Genomic DNA, 18,329 nt, shown 5'->3' with positions numbered 1-18,329 from the left:
GGGTATGCACCAATTCATAAGACCCCGTAAAAGATCTCCCTTCCTTCACCATAGTGAAGCGGGGAGGCCTGAGGATAGATTGTAGTACTTTTGAGCTTTCTATATTGTACATGGTGGGGGGAAGGGGTCTTTTTTTAAGGATCTTAGGCTCATTTTTTAAGAAGGCATAGACAATACTATGCCTTGCTTTATTGAATTGCTTTGTCGTGCAGCACTGCTGGCTTTGTCATCAGCGGATGTTGCAATTAGTTTAACAAGCAAAGGAAATGCCAATCAAGTGCAGCACCTGGGACCTCCTCACCCTTGCAACATGTCAGGCCTCAGGCAGGAGACAAAACCGCTCAAGGCTGTGTGTGGAGCCCAAGTGGAAAGGAAGTGGGTGGCAGTGTGTAAGGGCGCCTGGCCCCTAAGGCTGATGTTTACTTTAGCCATTCACTTACACCTTTGGTACACTTAACAGGGCGCTTATATCCCAGGCGCTTATGTGGCATTACCCTGACTTCAAGACTTTGGAAGAAAGCTGGGGTCAAGAGACTGCTCAAGTGTATTGGACAACAAAATGCTTTGTGCAGCCGGATGTAAATTCCGCCTGCCCAGAAGCTTAGGCTAAACTGTGACCGGTGCTGACCCAAATGGAGCTGGGCTTTTTTTCACCTCGAGAATCTTGTGAAACAGCTAAGAAGTCCACCCTAGCCACACGGGCTTTTCGGCAAAACACGATGCAACCTTAGAAAGAGGGTCATTGCTCTGCTCCAGCAGCCAGCCAGAGACAATAAATAAAATGGAAGATCCTTCTCTGTGGGAAAGCAGGCCTCGGATTTGAAGCGGGGGGCCTCAAGAAGGGAGGTGAGCAAAGAAAGGCGAAGGCGCTTCTCCAAGAAGCCGGGTTCATTCAAACCCGGAGGACAGCAAACCCCGCCTCCCCATGCTGCCGCCCGCTCAATCGCCGAGCGCTCCGGGTGTGAGCTCGCCCCACGGGGAGCGGCTTGGAGCCGAGGAGGCGGTGGCAGGGGTGGTTTGGGCAGGCCCGGGCGGCGGATAGGCCCAGGCAAATAACACCCATTTCCCCTCCTCCTCCCTCAGTTCAACTCCCACTCGGCCCGGCCACGCCCTGCCGCCACCGCCCCCTCGGGCAGCTTTGCGCTTGGCAGCACGGCCTCGGTCGGGGGCGGGAGGGAAGGCGGTGCCAAGGAGGGGCCGGCGCGTCCGCCAGAAACTACGAGGGCCGATGAGCTTTGCGGCCTCGCTCCGCCCCCCTCTCTCCCACCACTCAGCGCGCGTCACCAGGGACTCAGCCAATGGGGATCAAGCCAGGTAAAAAGGGCGCCCGGGTCCGGATGCGCCTCAGGAAAGGCATGCTCCCTGCGTAGGGGCAGCGACCAGTTCACTCGGCGTGCCAAGCCGTTGGTGGCCCGTGCGCACCCTCATCCGCCGCTCTCGCTTCCCTTAAGCGATAGCCCTACTTTTTTCTTTAGTGGCAATTCCGAGGGATGCTGGAGCGGGATTTTGAGGGGAGGGCGCTGGGAAATGAGTAGGGGGCGGGATATCCTGAGACAACAAGTTTGGCTGTAAGGAGGGCCTACCGACAGCGCGCCTGATCTAGAACGCCGACAGAAAGAGCACCAGAGGAGCGAAGAGAGGAAGAGAAAAGCTGCAGAAAGAATAACCCCGAGAAAGGGGGTGGAGAGGAGGCGGCCCCAGCGCCCCGGCCCCCGGCAGGTCGGCGGCCAATCCGCTGGGGGAAGGGGTGGAGAGTCGCCGGCTCTGGCGGAGAGAGGCCGAGGGGGGTGGGGAGTAGGCCAGGCTTGCACCGCCCTGGCCCCGCCCCCGGCCCGCGCCACCGCCCGCGCCGCGCGCCGCCGCTGTCAATCAAGGGCGAGTCAGCCGGGCTCGGGCGGAGAGAGGAGCTGCTACGCCACAGCCCAGCGGCGGCCATTCGCGGAAAAAGAGGCAGAGCCTGTGCCAGCTACAGCCTCCTCCGAGCCTCCGCGGGCGGGCGGGACCGGCCTCTCCTCCCGCCTCGCCCCCACCCCCACCCACCTCTATCCCAGTGTCTCCGTCTGAGGGTTTGTCCTGTTAATGCGGGATGAGCGGTACGTATTCTCCACCCCCCTCGGTCTCCTTCACCGCCTCCCTCCCTCCCTCCTTCTCCAGACCCTGCTTGGTTCTCCCCCCTCCCCCGGGGCCGCTGAGATGCTTTAAGGGGAGGAGGAGAGGGCGGGAGGGAATCCGAGGGAGGGAAGGAGGGTTGCGTTTTGTTTTAATGTCTGAGAGAGAACAACCTCCTTTTGGGTGTTGCTCTGGAGCCGATGGGTCGGGTTTCAAACCACGTTTTGTGATATCCCCCTCCTCCCTTCCCTCCTTCTCCCCCACCCCCTGCCGGTGTGCGTGGATCGCGGGTTCATGGAGATTAATGTTCGGGGGGAGGGAGAGAAAGGGAGAGGGGGGAGACGAATAATAATAATCCTAATAACCTGTTGTGTGTGTGTGGGGGGGGTTTGTTGCAGATCAGAAGAAGGAGGAGGAGGAGGAGGCGGCGGCAGCGGCGATGGCTACAGAAGGAGGGAAAACCTCTGAGCCAGAGAATAACAATAAAAAACCCAAAACCTCAGGCTCCCAGGTAAAAGAAAACAAAACAAAAAAATTCCTCACGAAACGTAAGGGGAAAGAGGGAGTTATGCCCTTTAAATGCCCAGAAGTGAAGAACAGAATAAAAATGTTTATCCACTCAAAGCATCTTTCTGAGTGAGGAAGTTAAATTGTAAATTTATAAAGATTTCACATGTTTGAAGGTAACGTTGGTTAAAATTACACCAGGAACTCAGACTATTAGAAAACAGTGTGTATTTTTCCCAAGGGCATTTTGAGTTTAGGAAAATAACACTTTTAAGAAAGTTTGTTAGAAATTTCCTTTTATTTAAACTTTATATTACAGGATCAGCTTCCTTATTCCTATATCTTACTGTTTTTGTTAATATTCCTTTTTTGATTTTTGCCACCTCCTAAGTTCTGAAATGTAGAGCTGTCAAAATAAATAAGCCCCTCCCAACTACTGGCCTCCACTAAATCCGCCCACTTTTTTCCCCCCCCTCTCCTTTACCATCCCGTTTTGGGTAGGACTCTCAGCCCTCTCCTCTGGCTTTACTGGCAGCTACTTGCAGCAAAATAGGGACTCCTGGTGAAAATCAAGCAACTGGACAACAACAAATTATTATAGATCCAAGCCAAGGATTGGTGCAGCTTCAAAATCAACCACAACAGCTAGAACTGGTAACAACACAACTTGCTGGAAACGCTTGGCAACTTGTTGCCTCCACTCCTGCTTCAAAAGAAAATAACGTTTCTCAACCACCTTCTAGTTCATCTAGTTCTTCCAGCAGTAATAACGGGAGTACATCTCCTACAAAAACTAAATCAGGTAATTCTTCCACCCCTGGTCAATTTCAAGTCATACAAGTACAAAATCCAAGTGGTAGTGTACAGTACCAAGTGATTCCACAACTTCAGACGGTGGAAGGCCAGCAAATTCAAATCAGTCCAACGAGTAGTTCATCTCTACAGGATTTGCAGGGTCAAATTCAGCTCATTTCTGCAGGTAATAATCAAGCTATCCTCACAGCTGCTAACAGGACAGCTTCTGGGAACATTCTTGCTCAAAACCTGGCAAATCAGACAGTTCCAGTCCAAATTAGACCTGGTGTTTCAATACCACTGCAATTACAGACCCTTCCTGGTACTCAGGCTCAAGTTGTAACAACACTACCAATTAACATTGGAGGAGTGACTTTAGCTTTGCCAGTGATAAACAACGTGGCTACAGGAGGAGGGACAGGACAGGTTGGCCAGCCTGCTACTACTACTGATAGTGGGACTTCAAATGGGAGTCAGTTAGTTTCCACACCCACCACCACCACTGCGTCTGCCAGTACTATGCCGGAATCGCCCTCCTCTTCCACCACCTGCACAACCACTTCAACATCTCTGACCAGCAGTGACACGTTAGTGAGCTCAGCAGACACGGGCCAGTACGCAAGCACATCATCCAGTAATTCAGAACGCACTATTGAAGAATCTCAAACACCTGCTGCTACTGAATCTGAAGCCCAAAGCTCCAATCAGCTTCAGTCGAATGGAATACAGAATACACAGGATCAATCAAATTCTCTTCAGCAGGTGCAAATTGTAGGCCAGCCTATCTTACAACAGATCCAGATCCAACAGCCTCAGCAACAGATTATTCAGGCTATTCCACCACAGTCGTTTCAACTCCAGTCAGGGCAGACAATTCAGACCATCCAGCAGCAGCCTTTGCAGAATGTTCAACTTCAAGCAGTAAATCCGACTCAGGTGCTTATCAGGGCTCCAACTTTAACACCTTCAGGGCAAATCAGTTGGCAAACTGTACAGGTTCAAAATATTCAGAGTCTTTCCAATTTGCAAGTTCAGAATGCTGGGTTATCCCAGCAATTAACCATCACCCCAGTGTCTTCAAGTGGTGGCACAACTCTTGCTCAGATTGCTCCTGTGGCTGTTGCTGGTGCCCCAATAACTTTGAATACTGCCCAGCTTGCATCAGTGCCTAACCTTCAGACAGTGAGTGTTGCCAACCTGGGTGCTGCAGGTGTTCAAGTGCAAGGAGTTCCAGTTACAATCACTAGTGTTGCAGGTAAGTTACTACAATCTTTTCTCTTTAAGGACCTTTTGTACGGTTTTTAATAATGACTAGTTACTGCTTTTCTTTGCTAATTCTTAGATTTGATGTAGACCTCTGAAGTAAACATAATCATAAGCAATCTAAAATACACAGGAATGCTGCACCATCATAACTCTGTATAATCATCAGTAGATCTGTTCACAGTTGTACATTTTAGTATTAGGTTTTATGTGTTAACTATGTTGGGCAGTTTAAGAAAATTCTTCTTCCATGGAGCAAAACGTCCTGATTAGAATCATAATAGTCTTCTGTAATTTAGAGATAATGTTTGAATACATTTGAACTCTTCTGAAAGAACCCTAGTGAAAATGATGTTTATATCTCCCTTAAAGGGAAGTAGGTCTAAATCTGTATTAGCATACAGTTGTGAGCCTGTTGAAGTTTTAATTCTTCCTTATATGAGGCTTGCTTTTCTTAAATTGGTAGTTGTTTCTCATGATTCAGCATCTTGTTGCCCATGCTTTTGCTTTTTATTATACAGCATTGTTTTAAACTAGAAACTGATGAAGTTGATACAGATTTACCTTGCAAGTTGTTGTGTAACTTCTGTGTACTGTTTTGCTAAAACTAGGATTTGCTTAGGCTTTTGAATTAATAATCCCTTATTTATAAAATTACATTTAAGTAAATCTGATGGTAGTTATGTTACTGATAGGTGTTTTTAGTGCAGAGTGGGTGGAAGAAATTAAAAATGAAGACAGCAAAATGTCACTAATTAGAATTAATTGCGGTAAGGTCATTTTAAAACCAGTTATAAAGCAGTTCATTGTTATGCATATAAATAATATTCTCTTGTATTGAAAACTACTGATAAGTAGTTTAATCTTTCTGGACCAGTCTTATTTTACTTACTACTTTTTGTTGTCTAGTAATTAAACACTTTTCATTGATTCTGATTTGGTAAAAACCTTGTTGTCATTTTAGTGCCTTTGATACTTTCAGACTTCTTTAGTTAAATATTTGTGTTTGATAATCCGAAATGAATAAGCATATCACTTTTGAATGACCTTTCTTGAAACAAGTTTAAGAAAAGTTATGCTAGGGTTCTTTTTTACAGTTAATACCTATATTGTATGTATATATTTAAAACTGGAAATTGCTGGATAGAGGTCTCTGATTCAGGGAAACAGAGATCACGTGTTTTATTTAGATACCGTTACCTCTAAACCAAAGTTAATCAAGAATTTTCTGTGATGATGGAAATGTTCTGTATCTCTTTTACTGAGTATATTAGCTACTAGCCATGTGTGGCTGTTGAGCAGTTAAAATGTGGCTAGTGCAACTGATGAACAGATTGTTAAATTTTATTTACTTTTAACTTATAGCCACGTGTGGCTAGTGGCTCCTGTGTTGACAGTACAGTAATCTAGTCAAGTAGTGTTTTTTTGAGTGTGGTATTTTTTTTTCCCCTAAAACTGTTACAGCACAGTTTATACAAGTGCTTCTCTGGATTGCGGTCCTTAGCTTGCTCTGTTCTTGCTTTTTTTCTATATATAGTCAGTAACTTAAGTACTTTTAAAAAAATGTCTGTTTTTGGTGGGTTGAGTGATAATTTGCATTGTCAAAGCAAAAATTATTTCACTTATATTTTGTTTTCTCTATTAAGCATTAGTGAATTATTAAGAGACTTGAGTAATTTATAATTGAGTTTAGGTATAGTCAATTTTGTTCTCTAATTGATACCAGTCATAACCCAGAGTTTTTCTCTTGCCCATTGTGAGGGTAAGCCAGTGTTAACTGAGAGTATGCTCTTCTGACCGCCTATCTGAGATTCACTTGAATAATGCATCATTAAAAATGCAGGATCTATCTTCTGGAACTATAATTTTGGAAGGGTCATGTGATCAAGGATTTTGCCTTTCAAACAAACTTTCCAGGTGATTCTAAATCTCACTGAAATTTGAGAACCAAAGGTCTAGTCCTCAGCAGTGAACCAGAAGGTAAAATGTGGAAGCAGGTGGGTGTCAAGCGAGTTCATATCTGCCTCAGAGAATGAATTTCGATGGCAAATAAAGCTTGTAGTTCTTATTCCACAAACATCTATTGACTGGCTATGTGCTGAGCACTTCCAGTAGTTGCATTTAGTCCATCATTTTCAGGGATAATTTTTTTAAAGAGTTTACATCATGTGGGGAGCACTTAAATGTATGAGGAAAGTCGAACTTTACAGTTAGATTTTTTTTTCCAAGATCTTAAATTTTGTTGATGTTGAGGAGTCTTTGTAATAATAGATATGCTCAGTCATTTTAAGATGATGACCATGTTATAAACCCCAGAAATGTACCTTGATTTCTATGAGTCATTGCAAAACCTGGGCCCAGTGTTTTGCAGATTTACTTACTTCTTAGCATAGTAGGACTTGACAAACAAATGTTTGCAGGATTAAGGTGTAGAAGATGATGGAAAAGATAACAATTTAGAATTGGGAGCAATGCCTTGGAGTAGTTTTAATGGAACTAATGAAATAGCTCTGATTTCATTCATTTCTTTTGACTTTTGAGTTGTAAAGACATTAAGAGGGGGACATGAGTTACTTTACTGTCTAGAGGAGGGAAAATGAGCAGTAAGTACCTATATGTTCCTTTTATAAATGAGCCCTGGAAGTTCAAATCGTTAACTTTGTGTCCTCATTCACTTTTTAGTACTTCTTGATTATTTCATGTCTCTCCACGCCCCTCCCCCCAGGAGAATGGTATTGTTTAATTTTGTTTAACTTAAGGGAAAAAATTTGCTCATGACAACTATTACTAGAGCCTGGAAAAATTATTAGTAGTCAGCTTTGACAGAATGTAATGGCTAGCTCAAGAACAAAGGACTGAAAGTTTTCCACCATTCGTCCTCATGCTACTCTTCAGGAGGTAGGGGAAGGGTCTGGATGATATGGGCAGAAAAATAAATAAAATTGTACCAGGTAAATAGAAGGAAATCAATTCTTAAAGATGGGGAGCTTCATATTTGATTTTATGAAATGAAACTATTAGTGACAACCTACGGGGATCCTCTTTCCTTGATAATGTATTCAGCATAATGTATTTCTGTGGTTTGGTCTCAGTTTGAAATCCTGAGTTCCAGGCTGAGTATCTAGCATTTAATTAGTTAGACTTGTAGTAGGAATTAAATACACGTACCCCCTATGTATACTATTGTTTGTTTCCTTGTTGGGATTCTGAATTTGACTTTGACTAAAGGAAAAGCAGAAATCCTATTTTGAGAACAAAGATATTAACCAGTTGTACTGTTGGTTTAAGAACATCCTTTTTTTTTTTTAAACTAAGTGAGCAAAGTGGAAGATGTTTTGCTCAAAAAGAACTGTTTTCACTATGTCCTGTTAGCCAAAGAGCCCTGGATAGAGTGAACTCCAGGAGTTATGTCTCCTTAAAGAATTTAGAATATGCAGGGACCATTGGTATTTAAATCTGTAATTAACTTGCATTGGCCAGCAATTTGATTTATTTTTGGACCTAATCATTGCATATAATAACAGATAATGCTTTGGCTTGGTGGAGGGGTATTTCTTTACCAATTTTAATGACTACTAACACTTTTATGCTAATTCTCACAAAAAGGAAGTTCATACAGGGTCCTGCAGAAGTAATGCCTACTTGAGTGTGGTCAGTAGGGCAATAATATGGGTGTAATAATTCATAGTTTTAATATTTCACCTAAAATGTCATGGTGTGCTTGAGTGTGATATTGTTATGTTGCAGAATTACATGCTTACGATTTTGTAATAAAAAAGGAGTATTTGTGCCTGACCCTCTACTTAAGGATAAGATGTTGCTAGCTGTTCAAGAACTTGACTTTATTACTTTCCTTTACTTTCTTGGGGATTTAAACTATGAAACCTAAAGATGTAGCAGAACCAGGAATGGGAGGACCAATTTTTCATTTATTGCTAAGATGGGGACCAAAGAAAATAACTGATATTTATATTTAATTTAAAAACCTAACAATTCTCCAATAGAATCAACCTCTTATACCAAGTATTTTTCAAGAACTACTAAAAGTAGAAAATTGATTTGAAGTTTTAATACAAGTATGGTTTTTCTTTGCTGTATATATTGTATTAATTTAGATTTCTCTAGTTAGATAACATGTATACATCTGTTGTATAAATATACACATATATGTATGTATATACACACACACGTCTGTTTGTATACATATACTCCCATCTTTGGTTGTTATTTCTTTTTTCAGATGTCAAGTTTATTCCTTTAAACTTACTTTTCTAAAATCTTCTAATTTTGTTCATTATAGATTGGAAATCATTATGAGGAACTCATATTGGGTTGACCAAAATGTTCGCTTGTTTTTTTTTTCTGTAAGATGGCTGTAGTAGTGCTTAGTAGTTTTTAACTTTATTCAAAACAATTTTGTTAGATTGTATTGTGACAGTTGTCATATCAGCGTGCATTTAAAAAAAAACATAAAATTGGTGAATTTTTGTGTAGCCATTTTAATATTGAAGATAGAAGGAAATATGTAACATTTGTGGCATATTACGCTTTATTTCAAGAAAGGTAAAAACGCAACTGAAATGCAAAAAAAGATTTGTGCAATATATGGAGAGGTGCTGTGACTGATCAAACATGTCAGAAGTGGTTTGTGAAGTTTTGTGCTGAAGATTTTTTGCTGGGTGATGCTCCATGGTCAGGTAGACAAGCTGAAGTTGATAGCAATCAAATTGAGACATTAATTGAGAACAATAAACATTATACCATGTGGGAGATAGCCAACATACTCAAAATACTCAAATCAATAAAGTTATTGATGAAAATGAAAAATGTGCCCTCTATTTTATGGAAAAAACCAAATGGACTTTTGAGCCAACCCGGTATGAGTAACCTGTACAAGTGATTTAGGTTCTGAACTTTCTGAACTCCGGGTTGGTTTTTCCCATTAGATGATATATAGCATGACCTTTAAATTTGTTGATGTTGCCAAAAGAGTATTGTTGCCTATTCTTAAGATTTTCATAGAAGATGAAAAAGTATTCAGTGTAGAGTCACATTAATTTTTTAAAAGGGCATCTTTGAGAGAGATTTCAGGTTGGAGAGATAAGCAGTGATTAACTTTTAATTATCTGCCTTTCAAATCCAAATCAGGGAATATATAACAAGTAATACTTAAGGAATTCAATTGGAGAAGGAATAAAAGCAAGTTGAAGAGAAAAAAAGAAAAGGAAGCTTGGTAAAGAAGGAAGATAGGGAAAAGTTGCTATACATACATTTTGTAGAAATACCAGATGTATAAAATGATACATTTATTCTGAAAGGATCCTTGAGATTACTGCTCACTAGTTTTAGTATTTTGGTATTGCTGCTAAAGTCTGTAAAGAAATTTTGTGTTTCTACTGTTATAAGTGAAAGCAGAAGTAGGGGTGAGAGATTCTGTAGTGCTAAGTGAGGTACTGTAGGGATGACATAGTAAGGATTGACAGTAAAAGGGGAACCTCGCCTGATACCGTACCATACATATATGTAGCCTCTTGTTCTGGTCTAGGTATGCGATGTGATTGGATGTTCATAATGCTTGTATTTCTCTACCGAGAGAATGAGCAAATTGTGACAAAGTTAACCTGTTGAATCACAAATTGTCTTATGTAAGTATGTGGTGAGATAAAGGCTTAATGAAATTGTCATTATGTAAGGTGATGTAAAGATGATTGACTGTTCCTCCCCCTCCCTCATTCCTTAGTGGTATTTTAGAAATGAAGAAACTAAAGCCCAGAAAGGTTAAATGACTTCCTGGTACTTTGTGGCAAAGTGAGGGCTAGAAACTTGACTTCAGCTCCAGTTGTCTTTATGCTATGTTTATGGCTTTGTTATCCAAATCTTTTGCTAGTAGATGAGTAAATGCCTCTGGGGTTTAGTTTAGGGATCATAGAGGGAGAGTATCCACCTTGAGTTTGTCTTCTCCCAGATAGGACCGCCTATTGATTTTCACTGGCTATTCAGCCTTAGTATGTTCAATACAGTATTGGTGAAGAGCGCAACTCTCTTGCTCTCATTGTTATTGAATTTGATGGTGGAATCCAAATGGTACTATTTTGTTATTTCTTGAAAGAGCAAATTCAGAACTAAGAGATCTGTAAATTCTTAGTGTAGGTAAGAAATCCCCAGGCTGTTGAGATACTGTATCTTTGTCCAAACTCTAATTAGAAATGGATTTTAAGAAAACTTGTGGAAGAAGAAAACAAACTTTTATTATTTACCTAGTAGGTGCTAAATGCTGGGCTAAATATTTATATTAACTCACTAAGACTGACAATATCCTTGTAAGATTGGTATTGTACCCATTTTACAGGTAGTCTTACAGAGCTTTAATTTCTGTAAGCAAATGTGCCCCTTCAGTAAGTGATAGAGTCGTGATTTAAAATCATCTCTGATTCCTAGGCTTCTGTTGTGTGTCATTAGGTAAAAGGGTGGGTCCACAGATAAAGGATATTTTCTACCCCTTTGTGTCTGATGCATACTTAAATCCTTTGGGGTGAGCAGTTTTGAAAACTGAAATACTGACTATGCAGTTGAGGTTTCTTCTAGCTCTAACATTGTGTGGCACTGACAGACAATTATAACCAAAAGTTGTTTAAAAAAAAAAAAGATAAATAGAAACTAGCTTCATGGAGACCTCTGTGTTAAATTCAGATTTTAAAATATTGTATGTAGAAGATGGGACGCGCATAGGATTAAGAATGAAAACAAAAAGCAGCTTGACATTTTAAGAATGGTGTCAGGAAAGCAGAAACCCATAACAAAACTAGGCTTTTACAGTTATTTTAAACAACTCATTAAGGCTTTACATCAAAGCAAGAGACAATTACTGCTTGAGCAAAATGGTGTGATATGGAGAAGATGGAGAAAAGAAACACTTGTTCAAGGTAAGTGAGGAGATAAAGGACATTTGTTGCGTTTCGGATGTCAGGATGATCAGGATGAATGCTTCGTAGGGGCCAGGGGGAACTTTCAGATTTAGTTTGAGGCCAGTATCAGTAACTTAAAAATTATGCATCATAGAAAAATTGAGCATGAATAAGCACCTCAAGTTCTAAAAACATCCCTAAACCTGAGACATATGAGTTTGATAACCATCCTTAGCAAAGTCCCTTGAATGAATTATCAAGTAGTTGGCCTTTGAGTATTTAAAAAAAAAAAAAAATTTAGGGATCTTTGGGAGCCAGTATGGGTTTACTAAGAAACCATGTTCATATAATCTTTTTTTAGAGTTTCCAGGTGAGTACACAAAGGAAATAACATCAACATGATGTGTCTTGATTTCAGTATTGATAATCATGATTTCTGTAAAGGCTTATACTTGGTTACTCAATTATATGAAATTATATATGAAATTAAATATGAAATTATATAATGAACTGGACAGTACTGATTGTCCAGTTCAGTAGAGCCCTCTGTTACTGTGGCATAGGATTCTGTTCTTGATACAGTCCTGTTTAACATTTTTTTCCCCAAATACTGGATTGAAGGATGCCATATTATCTGAATTCAAAGATGAGACAAAGCTGGGAGAGGTTGCTAGTAATTATAATAGGAAATAAAATTGAGATTCTGAGTAACCAGAAGAGATTAGACTGCTGGGCTAGAATTAGCAAGGTAAATATAAAGTTAAGATCTCTAAGAGTTTTGGGGGTGCGCATTGTATGTGTACAAGATGAAAAACCTGGCTTTACAGTAGGGCATGTAAAGATGCTTTTGGATTTATTGAATTTAATACAAAGTAAGAGTAGAGTAAAACTCAGAATTTTTGTGGTTGTCAGATCATTCCTGCAATATTGTGTACAGTACTAGGTGGCACATTTTAAATGGGACTTATAAACTGGCAAATATTTCAAGGATTCCCAGGATAAAAAGTGTAGGAAACATTTCATACTATCAATAATTGAGGCATGGTCAGTTTTATTTTTCAAAGGAAATGAGAAAGTGTGACAGCCGTCTTCAGATCTGTGAAAAGGGGGTTTTTTGGTAACTGAAATACACGTAACTTTTGTTTGGCTTGGGAAAGCAAGGAAATACGTATTTGTGTATACATATGGACTAGAGCTGTACAATAATAGAATGGTTTGGTTCATGAAGTAGTGATCATCCTACCATTAGAGGCTGCATGTCTATCAGAGAGACACTATGGAATGTACTGTATAGAAAGTTTGATTAGATAAAATGTGTCTTCATCTAATTCTAAAATTTAAGATTCTATGAATATTTGAGTACATGGTCCTGTTCTGGCTATTTCTATCCAGTAAACGGCGAGAGTACTTTGTGGGTTTTAGTTAAACTTACATAATTGACTGCATGTTTAGGATTTTTTTTTTATAGGTTTGAGGGTAACATTTATAATTTTTCTTATTACAAAGACAGTATAATTAAGATGAGTTCCATAGGCCCTGACTAGTGTGGCTCAGTTGAGCATTGTTTTGCAAAGCGAAAGGTTGCTGATTCTATTCCAGATAAGGGAACGAGCCTGGGTTGTAGGCCAGGCCCCAGGGTTGGGGGCACATGAGAGGCAACCAGTCGATGTTTCTCTCTCTCTCTTTCTCTCTCTCTCTCTCCCTTCCCCTCTCTCTAAAAATAAAATAAAATCTTTTTGAAAAAAGATGAATTCTATTAATATCTGCAGCACTTTAATTCACAAATTAATAGCCTTTTCTGTTCTTCATTATACTCTTAGATGCTATTTTTCTGAGTCATTAACACTTTTATTTGGTGACTGCCAAAACATTAGTATTTTCAATGTCTAACATTGAATTTGTTGTTAGGATATTTTACGTCAGTAGCTCTTTAACCATAGTCATGTTTCTGATACTGTCACTTTAGTATGAACAATGTAATTACTTTTTCTTGAGTGGAATTGGAAAGCAGTTGGCAAATCTAGGATTTTAATGAATTACAAACTCTGGGAAGCACTCACAGCGTCAGATTTGTTCATTTACCCTGTGGAGGAAGCAAATCCAGTACGTCTGTTGTCTTGGCTCAGACTATCTAGCATATAGGTGCTTCTAAAACAGTATTTGAGACCTGAGACTCTTGAATAGAAAAAGTGATAATTCAAATATCTGAAAGTTCTCCTTATATATGGTAATAAACTTAGATGCAGGATGCTCTTGATTAGAGATGTGGTTCAAGTAGCAGGTTTACTAGTATGGCAGATGTGTATGGAGAGGCTCCCTAGGGAACAGGTATTTTGTATTTTGTGGTGGTCGGTCAGATGTGGCCACAGGAGGGGACACAGGAAAAAAACGTACCATACTTACTGGTCGTAGAGAGACAGTCACTCTATGCCTGGAGGGATTCATATGGGAGGGAGCATTGTGGGAGCTGACTCAGCCAGACAGGTGGGGAACAAAGAAGAGAGGAGGGACCCATGGTCAGGTGCCCTTCTTGGGGAGGTCAGAGTGGAGTACACAAGAAAGGGGGTGTGGGGATTTCACTGATGTGAGTGATTGTTATTAGGTCACAGTCGGGAGGCTGGGAGGGCTCGCTCCTGGCAGGAGCCACCCACATACATCGCTGCACCCGATTGCCTGGTGGGGTGTCAGGGCCTGCTGGTGGGAGTGTTGAGGCAATAGGAAAAAAGTACATTTTAAAATTTATAATAGAACAGGACTAAGAGTTAGAACTTTTACGTTTTTGCTTTAATGTGTTGCTCCGAATTAGCTGTTCCATCCTTGGCAAACATGGTATAATTGAAGCTTTATTCTTTTTTTTATTTGTAAATTAGTGGTATTAATTCCTTTCTTCTTTACCTCATTGAGTTGCAAAGATGAGATATTATATATAAAAAGGCTTTGAATGTTAAAAAGAAAGCTGAGTATGGAAGTTTGTACCCTGGTAAAGTCTCTACATAGCGACACCCACTAGAACAATGTGAACTAGTAAAGTGGGAGAATAAGTAGTTTTAGATATGGATATTAGCTTGAGTTAAATATCAGAGCTAAACAGAAGAGAGTTGTATAAAAGGAATATCTGAAAGCTTTGCTGAAGTGTAACCAAGGATATGGGGAGAGGTGTGTATCTACAGGTAGAAAAGAAGGCCACAGTGTGTTTCAGAGTAGTTAGATCTAAATGTCTGCCCTGTGCTCAGTCTGTGTAAGGTTGTGAATGTACTAACCTGTCTTAAAAGAATGCTTATGTTAGGGACATACAGCTTCTATAGGTGAAACAGTCATATGGCAGCTGCAATTGACTGTCTATATGAGAGTTTATAGTTAAGTACTGGGTTTTGAGGTATGGAAGGTGAGTATGCAAGGTCAGGGACAAGTGACATCAGTGGATTGTAGTAAACAAGGCAGAAAGGCCTTCTGTAATGGAAATAAGACTTGAAACAGGTCTCCAAGATTGGATTGGAAAGTGGACATTTGAGATTTGTGGGTGGAGGTGAAGAGAGAGGATGTCTTGTGCCAGGTGGTGGAACGAACATGGAATGAAAAGCATCACGCCCTCAAATGGAGGCCTATGGGTCGGAGCAAGAGAGGTGTTCTCTTTTTCTGTGCTCCGGAGAGGCATAGTGGTCTCACAGAGTACCTCAGGGTATGCCAGGTTAACAGCCGGCTGCCCCTGTTTCAGCCAGAGAAGTTGTGTGTTTATTGGATTGTTTCCTGTCATTTTAGTTGAGGAAGAGATTCTGCCAAAATAATAAAAATAAGTTTGAAAAAACATGAATCTCCTCAGTGCAGGCAATTGGATGGAAAGATTTGAGACGCAAATGATATTACTAGATTATTTCTGTATAGATAAAAGTGTGAAAAAGTTATAAACCAGGAGCCCAGTGAAAAGAAGGTTATTGGAGAAATTTAGTCATGAATTCAAAATGGCACCTAGAATGGATATGGCAATAAAATGCTTAATATAAAAAAACAGGTTGTCAAACTTCTCTTCAGATTAACCAGTGTCACCCCGATACATTTAATAAAAAGAGGGGGAAAAAACTTCTCTTTAGTACACAGAATGGTGACATGAAAGAAATGGTAAGGGATTAGATAATATCAGGTTTGCTTGTGTTTTTTCTCTAGTGTGTATCAAGCAAGGTATGCCATTGAGTAACTAAAGATGAATGAGACGTGTTTGCTGCTCTCACGAGATATATTATCTGTTGTGGCATTTCTTTGCTCCTAAGACATACTCCCCCCTCCCCTGCCGCCATTTTAACATCTTCGAAATGGAAATACACTTTACAATCATTCTCATGTCTCAGTTTAATACACAAATTTTTTTCTTTCTAATGATCACCTGCATCTTAGATTCAGTGGAATATGATGACTATATAGTTACTTAAATTACAATGTGGCATTTGGTTTATAGAAGCTATGAGTGAAGTATTATACAAGCCTAGAGAAAAGAAAAACTTGTTCTGCTTGTAGAGTTCTGGGAGTGTTTTCATGGAGAGGGTGATAACTGAGCTCAGCCATAAAGAACCACTAAAACTTTGCCAGGTTGGAATGAGAAGGGTCATTTCAGGTTATGTTGGATTTTACATGCAGTTTGGAAATTCAGTTAGGGAAAACGCTATAAACATTGAACAATTAAGGCTTGGATCAAGGAATATTTGTATACATTAAAATTGAATCGCGAACCTCCTGTAGGCAGGGGCTGTGTCTATATATATATATATTCCCCCCACACACATTTATGAACGTCTATATCCTGTTATTAAACAAGGGGGCGAGATACAGGTAGAAAACTTGGATTTTATAGGAGACTGGGATGGATGGATCCTTGCAACAGATTCAAGGTGCATCCTTGAAAAGGAATGAGAGTTTATGATCATAAAAAGAAAAGTGATTAGGGAAGTGAAATAAAAGGAACTTACATCTGATTCTTATGTTTTGATAGACATTTGCAGGTGAGAATCTTAAAGTGACAGTTTTGGTAAGAGAAATTAAAGGTATTAAAACTTCCAGGTTGTTTCTATTCTTTATATGGCCAGTCAGAGAGGGTTTAGTACAGTTCTTTAAATAATGAGTCAAGTTACCATAGCTTTTTGTCCACAGAAGCGGAGCTGCTTTTGCACAGGAGTATAGGAACCAGATAGTGATCTGTGCTGTGGTAAGTGGGTACCTGTGCCTGGTGTGGGTTTGGGGGAGGGGGTGGAAAATACTTGTCCGGTTGAGGTTGAGGGTGTGAAGACCAGGGAGTTGCGGGAGAAGAGGGAAGAGGAAAACTAGATGCATATGATGAAGAATACTAACTGGATTTATATAGGAGAAATAATTATGTTTAAAGTGGTTTGTAAATCCTGTGTGTTTTCCCATATATTTAAGACTGAATGAACCAGCTTGAGATGATTAACATTGGAAAGCTATTTGTCAATAATAAAACCTATAATATCCTTGTTGAAAAAGTAATTTGACTTGTGATTTTATAAATACAGTTTTATAAAGTTAAAGCACATTGTATTATTTCTAGAATTTTTCTCACTTTTTGTACTCATTAGTAGGATGTCATTACCTATATTGATTTTAATGACAGGACAGGTAAATGGTTTTAGTGACCTCTTGATAGACTTTAATTTATTTCGTGGACTCTCTGCTGGCAGACTGCATCCATTAAATTTAGTTAGCAAATGGGTACTCAGCATCTGTATTGTGAGGCTTGTTGTATTCCCTATAAAGTTGAATCACATGGAATTGAACTAGCATTTCCATAATGTTCTAAAAGGGAAAGAAATCATTTAAATTTTTTCCATGAATGCAATAAGAAGTAAAAGTGTTTTTCTTTAACGCCTGTTTTATATTTGGCTCACATTTACTACATGTTTACAGTATGCAAGATACTGTATGCATGACTTGATAAATTCATTTGCTCTTCAGAATACCCTATAAAGTTAACATTCTCAGGTGCAAAAACTGAGGCCTAGAGTGGTAAAGGACTTGCTCAAGGCCACATAATCAAAACACATTCTGTTTCTAGAAACCTGTACTTCAACCATTACCACTTACTGTCTCTCCATGTATACAGGGTCCAGCAGAAGTAAGACCTGCTTGAGTGTGGTTGGTAGGGTAATAATATGGGTGTAATAATTTATAGTTTTAATTTGAACATTTTACCTAAAATGTCATATGATGTGCTTGAATGTGATATTTTTATGTTACAGAATTAAATGATTGTGATTTTTAATAAAAGATTTTATAATAAAAAGGGGTATTTGTGCCAGACCCTGTACTTTCTATGTGTTTCTATGATCATTTGTAGAGTTAATTCATTATTTATCTCTTATGTGTTAGTGTGCTGAAGTATTTTATGTATAGTAACTCACTTAATTTTTGCAGTTCTGTAAAGAAGGTAATGATGGTGACTGCAGTTTATAAAACAGGAAACCAAGGCCATCAGAGGTTAATAGTTTGTCCAAAGTCATATAGTATGTTAAGCAGCTAGTAAGTTAGAATCCTCCAGGGCTGGTCTAGGTGAATAGGACCATCATCTACCTTTAGAGCTAAGCAAAACTATTTTAAGTATCTTAGTAACTACTGGAGTATTGGGTTGGCCAAAAATCTTTGTTGTTGTTTTTTTCCCTCCTTAGATGGCTCTAGTAGTGCTTAGTTGTGTTTAACTTCATCTGAAACAATTTTGTTTGAGTGTATTGTGACAGCTGTCATATCAGC

The 18,329-nt window shown here is 39.7% G+C and overlaps 1 protein-coding gene across 1 annotated transcript in view; it reads left to right on the top strand.

The window, feature by feature from the left end:
* Positions 1-1,899: 1,899 nt before the first annotated feature.
* Positions 1,900-18,329, top strand: part of SP4 (Sp4 transcription factor) — a 70,038-nt gene continuing 53,608 nt past the window's right edge. The window contains exons 1-3 of the mRNA XM_054564428.1: positions 1,900-2,093; positions 2,508-2,620; positions 3,118-4,666. Coding sequence (XP_054420403.1) covers positions 2,087-2,093; positions 2,508-2,620; positions 3,118-4,666 — 1,669 coding nt within the window. The 5' untranslated portion in view covers positions 1,900-2,086. The remainder of the gene's footprint in view (positions 2,094-2,507; positions 2,621-3,117; positions 4,667-18,329) is intronic.

The sequence above is a fragment of the Pteronotus mesoamericanus genome, unplaced genomic scaffold (genome assembly GCF_021234165.1).
Source record: "Pteronotus mesoamericanus isolate MK-2021 breed Mesoamerican mustached bat unplaced genomic scaffold, CSHL_Meso_final scaffold_85, whole genome shotgun sequence".
Lineage (NCBI taxonomy): Eukaryota > Metazoa > Chordata > Mammalia > Chiroptera > Mormoopidae > Pteronotus > Pteronotus mesoamericanus.
Note: the sequence above shows the minus strand (reverse complement) of the source record. Positions and strands in the feature narration are given on the sequence as shown.